This window comes from Mesitornis unicolor, unplaced genomic scaffold (assembly GCF_000695765.1).
Source record: "Mesitornis unicolor isolate BGI_N332 unplaced genomic scaffold, ASM69576v1 scaffold1730, whole genome shotgun sequence".
Lineage (NCBI taxonomy): Eukaryota > Metazoa > Chordata > Aves > Mesitornithiformes > Mesitornithidae > Mesitornis > Mesitornis unicolor.
Window position 1 is genome coordinate 18,057 of NW_010158812.1, and position 7,688 is coordinate 25,744.

Sequence of the window (7,688 nt, forward strand, 5' to 3'; positions counted from 1 at the left end):
TGTTTTTTTTCCCCATACATTACCAGAAAGAAGATAAGATTGCTCTGTGTACTTAAAGATCATGTGCAGGGTGGCAAAACTATTCTACTGTGCAGACATGCAATCTTGTAAAGTGGAATTACAGCTGACACTTAATCTGCAGTGCTTAAACTATGTTTAATGTACAGAGCTGGACAGGACTTACTGAATCAAACATATTCTGTTAAATAGTTGTGCTACCAAGTACAGAAAGTACTCGTATAATTAAGTCCTCTAATGGATTCGTACTTTTCTTCTTTGAATAATTTAAAAGCTACTCTTAGACAGAGTTCCATTGTGATAAAGTTGCAAATCTAACTTACTAAAATTATTTTAAGAGAATGGGCACATTTGATATTTTATGTGGTCCTGATTATTTCAGACTTTATGCTTTTGATACCCTCATACACCAATTTTGTAGTACCTCTACAGTGTAACTGAAACATTTTTTGAAATTAGTAACAAAAATAGAGAAAAAAACTCCAAACTAATATCTTCTTTTCATCTGTATGCATCTTTGAACAATTTTAACATTTTTCATTTCAATATTGTGGAAACAATACAGTCACCACTGTCAGACAAATCAACTTGATAAAATAATTATGCCATACTCATGCTAACATATGCAAGTTCTTGTCACTTGCTGTATTTTCATATCATATCACAGAATCAAACATGCAAACACAATATTTGGTTTACCGAACGGGCTTCTGACCTCTTACTCTCCCTTAATGCTTTATCTCCTTTCTTCCAAGTGATAGTTGGCTTTGGAGAGGCTTGTGGCTTGCACTCAATGACAACTTCTTGGCCCTTGGTAATAATTATTGTTTTCCTCATTTGATTTAGTGGGAAAGAGGGAGCTGAAGCTGTTAAAAAGAAGTACATTAACTCTACAGAGCACAATCACAGCTTCCTGTTTCATTACATTTTAACAGAAGACTAGAATAATAAATTTGGTTTCAGGGATAGAATCTCTATCTTTGGCTTGGGAATTATTGTAACTGCAGTTCAGATGGAATTTTACAAAGTGTTTGAAATCAGCAGCCAAGGCTAGATGGCAGGTCTAGAACTTAATCCAGTTATGAGTTATTGAGATGTCCTTCACATCAACATACTAAAGTAAGATTGCTTGTAGAATCCAACAGCTTTAGTAATCAAATACTATAGTTGATTTAGCTACAGCTTTTCCAAAATTTTTGGATTTCGTACATAACTTCATATAAGTAACTAGTCAAAATGAAAAGAAGTTTAATTTCTACAGCTCTCTAAAATGCACACACTAGTGTTAATTCTTACAAAAAGTATTATTGCTAAAGAATTCTTATTGCTTTCACTTTTTAAATTTTTCCAACTACTAGGAATTGAAAAGTGAGAGCTTCTTAATAGAAGATATTCAACCATGTCTTGTTCTTAGTGTTTCACTTCTCAAGAAGTCCCATTGATCACAATATGTCAGCTAAGGTAATAGATGTATCACAAAATTACACTAATTACTGTTATTTCACACCAAGAAAGAAAAGTTGTTCACAAGTAATCTCATTTGTTTGTGTTTTTCTTAAACCAATTTTGCAAAACCAAAGGCCCCTTTCCCCCCTGCAACTGTTTCCGCTAAACATATTAAAACATATTATACTCTATTACCTTAAACATGTAGGAATTTCCTACCATTACTTTGGGTAATTTTCATACAAGAGCTACTTATATGGACAATTTATTCTGTTCTTTTCCCTTTAATAATCCAGAACATTAAATGCAACTGCTTCCTTATTGCAACATTGTGGTTAAAATTTAACAGGGGTACAGTTTCAAAAGAGACAAAATGAAAGGCTGATTTTACTGCAGCAGCATATAATGGCCATTTCCAATATTAAAGGACATCAAAGAAAGTATTCAGCTACCTGATATAATAAGTATATCTGTTTTAAAATAGATATGAATAACAGAGCAAGAGATCTTTGCAACCAACAAGGATCTCTTTGCTGATGGAATCGCAAATGACAAACGGAAGTGATGGAAAGAGAGCAACCACTGACTGTGGGTTTTAATTTATAGCTAGACAGAACTATTTCAAAGGGTTATCAGTGACATTCTAATGTTGGCCAGCTAGGAAACAGTAAAAATGTACTAGATAAGTTATTCTTCAGAAGGACCAAATCTTAGCTCAAATGTAGATTATTTCAGTAACTTCAGCTTTAGTATCCACTTAACTTGGAGTTGGCAAGAATGATTCCCAGGTGCAGGTTTTGTAATTTGCAAGGTCTGAGCAATGAGGAGACCTCTAATCTCTGATATGGCCATCGAATTACTTAGACAGACAGGTCTCTTCCAGCCGTACCACACTCTAATAAAGACCATGAGACTCATACAAAACTGTCTCACTTACCGCTGTGGAAGTCCTTTTATTGCACCATTGTGTGTTACCAGTTTGCTTTAATGAAAACTAGTCTGTTGGAAAGACATGGTTCAAGTCTCTCTTCATTAACTCCCCCCCTCAACTTTTGAATAATTAATTTGTTATTATATTTCTGGGTAATACTATGTGGTGTATTTGTTTTACTATTGGATATTAGCTCAAGAATGTAATTTCCAGTGTTCAATCAGCACTGGTGACTTCATAGGAAAGTTTTGTACATTTAAAACCAAGATCATGCTTAATTACCTTTGAATGGCCTTCATAGAAATAATAATTTATTTTTAACAGAGACTAAAATACATTTAAAATATATGTACTTTCTCTAAGTGTCTTCTCCTGCACTTATATTTAAAGGAGTAAAAAATATTTTTCCATGTATTCAAACTGAGGTAGCCTTATATGAGAAATAATGAAAGAAATGTAACTAATTCAGTAATTTATGAAAGAAAATTTTAATTCAACAGAAGGACCCATACTCTCTTGGGCAAGAAAGGACTCGCTCACACATAAATAACAAGAAGAAAAAGGAACCCACTTTTATCTGCTCTGCTAAGTTTGGACCAGCAGAAGCTGTTCCTTACCATAACAGTCCAAGAACAAATGTAATTATCAAAGGGACAAAAACGAACAGTCTGTTATTTTTTGATAGTACTCACCTAAAATCTTCAGCTCAGCACTGGCATAAATGGTGCCATATTTATTTTCTGCTAAGCATTGATACATTCCAGCATCTGAGAGATTCACATTGTGGATCATCAGAACACCATTAACCATCTCAATCCTGCTCTGTAATGGAATAATAATAATAATAATAATCTAGGAAAGCAAACAGGCACTGGAAATTTGCTGTGCTATTAGCTTAAGGCAAAACCACAAAAGACAATATTAAGCTAAAATAAAACTGAGTTACAAATTTCTTTGGTCTGACTTTTTCCTTTTAATATAGGGGATGACAAGAATAAAGCAAATGGGAAAGGGCAGAAAACACTCAAAAATATTTAAAGGCAAATATTTTTCATTGCAAGTTCACTATCGCCAAGGTTTGCTTTTTGCCTGTTTGCTTGTTGATCTGCTATTACTATTTAATGATTTTTAAAAGCAGTTCATCTTGGCAACTTTAATGAGGCAAGAAATCAGTTGTGGGTGTAACATATCTGATGATCTTCACATCTCTAGAAAATCTTTGGTTTCAGTCATGGTGCTATTTTCATAAAAGTAGATATAAAAGATGTTTTTCATGAGTAAGAGTGAAACAGTCTAATCACCTTCAACATTAGTGCAAATTTCTTACTGGAAAGTTCCGCTAGTAGAAAGCAATTAACACAGCTGGAAGACAAGGGGCATGAATAGCTGTTTATGGAAATTTGTACTTCATGGAGCTATATGATGAATAATGTGAACTGCTATAAAACATCTGTAAGTTTAATTATTACAGTTGTTGTAGATTTAATTAAAAATTTATAAAGAACAGAGAGTTTGAGAGGAAACTGTGAAAAAAGTTCTCTCTGCTGTAAGTCTCCAGTTTAAACTGAAATTGAATTTCAAATTTCAGAGCCTGATGCAACTAATGGTTTGGAAAATCAGAAAACCAAAAAGTACAGATATTTAAACTGCTTCAATTTCATTACTAATATCTCCATATAAAAAGGCAGAAATGGGTAAAGTAAAGGCATTTAACCTTATTTTCAATGCCTCACAGCTTCAAAAGTAAATTGTGTTTATGTTTTCTTTCTCATTGTTTGCATAATTGGATGATGTTCACTGCTGGAAGTGACATTCACTGAAAAGAAAGGCACTACATCTTTCATATTCATAAGTCCGTTCTGTACATTCATTTACAAATGGACAAATTTTCTCCCAGAACTGAATAGCTTTATTTTAATCTGGAAAAATGCATGACATAAATTTAAAAAACTTTTATTTACTCTAAATCCATAAAAATGGAAAGGTGCTAGGCAAAACTTACATGATGTGGGCTGACACATTGATGATTCAGTGAAAGAAGCAGAACAAAGGGAAATAAAAGGCCATGCCATGAGTGTTTTTCTAAAAGACAATTTTATCTAGATCTAATTCTAAAATATACCAGATGACTGTAGCTAAGGACTTTACATTCTAGGAGTCTTACATGGAGCATTTTAGTGGTCTTGATGGTGAGTTCTTTACTTGTAGAGAATTAATGGAGTTGAAAACTGAAGAAAATATAATAGTCATTGTGCCTCTTACATTAGCCTGCTAGTGTTTTGAAGAGTATGATTATGTAGAAACAGAAATATAGTAAATAACATAACAGAACAGAATGTTGGGGGGAATATGAAGAAATCTGATTCATCAAATACAGTGCTTCTCTGAGTTGTCACTATATTCTTAGACACAAAAAATTAGGTACAAATATCATAATGCCACTATTTAAAAGAAAAAATAAACAAACATATTGGAGATTGCTTGGATGTACATTATAGTACAATGGAAGATGCTGTTGCAGACACATCTCCCAAGTGTTTCTTAACTACAGACCTTTACCGATGAATGCAACTTTACTTTGCTTGAGATGGTTCAGAGGATATGAACAGAAAACTTGTCTGGTTACTAACACTTAAGTTACTAACACAGAAAATAGTAATTTCTGAAGTATTTTTTCAGTTCTTTAACTGACTTTATCAGAATGAAAGGAGAAACATGCAACATACTGGTGACTCCTCATCTAATGTACCTGTGGCGAGAGAGGAACTCCATTTTTAAGCCAACGATATGTGGGTCTTGGCTTTCCAGTGGCTTTACATTCCCATTGGAGCTGATCTCCACTGTCTAATTGGGTATTATTAAGTTTCTCCACCCAATGTGGGTAGGCTGCAAGAAAAAAATACCATGCTATATACAAAGCGTATAAACTGGTAGGGGTCTAGCTGATATGCAAAGACCTAATCAATTAAAAACCTTAATATATGGCCTTTACAAAACTTAGGTTACTCTCAGAAAGAAGCACATTTAAACAAACAATCAAAACAAAAAATAAAGTAATAAAATTAACAAAGATCTGTAACTCTAAAGGAAATGCTGTAATGGTATCAGGCAGTGAGCAGTATCATGACCAGGACTAGAAATCTGCCTGATTTTATAAAGTCCAATGGATTAAATTACAGTACTATATATTAATGCATTAATTATTACTGATTTTAACAGCATTTTCTTGGTAGTCACAATAGAATATTTCACAACATTTCAAGATGTAATATGTTTAAATTTTGGTAAGAAGGTCTATTATGGTAAGGAGGTCTAGACTGTTTTATGTGGTTTTCTCAGTTTACTTGGAAATCATGACTTATTCAGTTACAAATGACTAAGCATTTGGTAAAGTATTTTGCACATATTTTTGTTAAAGTTTCTTGGATTTAATTCAGATTTCAAGGGAGAAAATATTTTAATATTTTTAAGAACAGAACCTACAAGATTTCCAGAATTCATGAGAAACATAACTTACACAGTAAGTCAATGTTAAAAGTCTTTTTTAGAGATAGACAGTTAGGTGTATATGTGATCATTAATACTTAAATTCCATATAATAATCTGTTAAAAAGCAGGATTTTTTTTTTGCAGAGAAGTAGGTCTTTAATACAGCAGTTGATCAGATAGATATATGTAGGATATTATAATGTGGAAATCTTTGTATGACTCAGTGAGGAACTGAACATTCATATGCAGAAATAAAAACTGCTTAGTATGAATAGAAGTCCAGATCTGTCACAGCACAGTCTGCTTCAAACGTCGGATAATTGATAACTGAACATTCGTATGCAGAAATAAAAACATATGCCTAAAAGCCAGATTTTGGGTTTTCATACTGTAGCCATATCAATTTGTATAGAAAAGCGAATGACAGATGAAATTAATTAACTTTATGATATTAAGTGTTGTGGGGGTTTTTTCCCCAATATTAGAGAACAAGTAGCTAAAAGACCTTCATTGCTAAAGGAATGTAAAATTCTTCTGCTTAGTATGAATAGAAGTCCAGATCTGTCACAGCACAGTCTGCTTCAAACATCGGATAATTGATAACATACTTAAACATGGGTGACTGAGTTTAAAAATAAATCTTTGAATCTAGCTGGCGTTTGACAGGTCACCAATCAAAGATGTGAGAAGATATGAAAAGGCATGACAGGTGACTAACTGCTTCTAGCTTACATCTCGTGCATGGATGATAACGAAAGTGAATGAGGTGTCTGTCATTTCTAAGTAGACAACAGTCTGCTTCAGAGTCCCCAATGAGACAGTTATCAGAAGCTGGAAACATCAGAAAAAGAATCACTCATTTCCCTTTTAGGAAAGGAAAACAGATAAGATTGACCCAGCCTCACTCCCAAACCCAAGACCAAAAACATCTGCTCCCTTATTCTTCTTATTAGAGACAAGGCAATGCATGACATATTCCATATGTGCTCTGCTGCACTAAATCACTTGATTCTTAAATTATATCAAAGGCTCCCATGGAATCCTCAGGAGCAGTTTGCAGGAGTCCCTGCTCACTTGTCGTCTACTAATTGTCCTAAAAATATAATTTGATTGCATTGTATAGTTGATGCTGTTGTTTCCATTTTGTGTGTTTCAGTATGCACAAAAGAAGCATGCTGAGAAGCAATTGTTACCTTTGAAAATGAGTATGCTAACATGATTTTGGAAGATGTGACAGTTAAATGTGTAACTAAAAAATTCATAACAGTTAGCCAGTGGTGCCATAAAATCTTGCCGTTTCAAAGAGGCTCTAAAATGTTTCTATTTACATTTCATTCTTTTTATTATTTTGCTTTTCTGAAAATTCTACTGTATGACCCAAAGCTTATCTGGACTCAGTTTTGTATGTTAAATCTGATTTCATCATGAACCAGAGCGTTCAGAATTAGAATGCACACTTGTTTACACTGAAACAAAAGTGTGTCCCACAATCCTGGCTGCAGACGTGTTCTCCTCAGTACACAACTGCTTTTGCTACGCTCTGTGGCTGTTTTGATAGCATAGTCATGGCGTGGGTTTTCCTCTGTAACTACAAACCTTCAAATCACAGTGGTATGATTGATTGATATTACCAATGTGTTTTCAGTAATTGGGGTATTCCCACCCTAGGTTGTCTGCTCATAGCCTAAGTGGCTTCTGGGTTCATAATTTTCAAGCTCTTGATCTTGCCATCAGCTAAGGCAATGACATGGATTCCTACCTATTTGAGAACAAGGTAGTGAGGCAATAGGTAGATGCAGCAGGA

At 33.9% G+C, this 7,688-nt stretch overlaps 1 protein-coding gene across 1 annotated transcript in view; it reads right to left on the reverse strand.

Moving 5' to 3' along the window:
* Positions 1-717: 717 nt before the first annotated feature.
* The window catches only part of LOC104540711 (contactin-5-like), a gene marked incomplete at both ends in the record, with an annotated part of 12,572 nt that continues 5,601 nt past the window's right edge, over positions 718-7,688 (reverse strand). The window contains 3 exons of the mRNA XM_010184580.1: positions 718-884; positions 3,088-3,217; positions 5,145-5,281. Of these exons, the coding sequence (XP_010182882.1) occupies positions 718-884; positions 3,088-3,217; positions 5,145-5,281 (434 nt within the window). The remainder of the gene's footprint in view (positions 885-3,087; positions 3,218-5,144; positions 5,282-7,688) is intronic.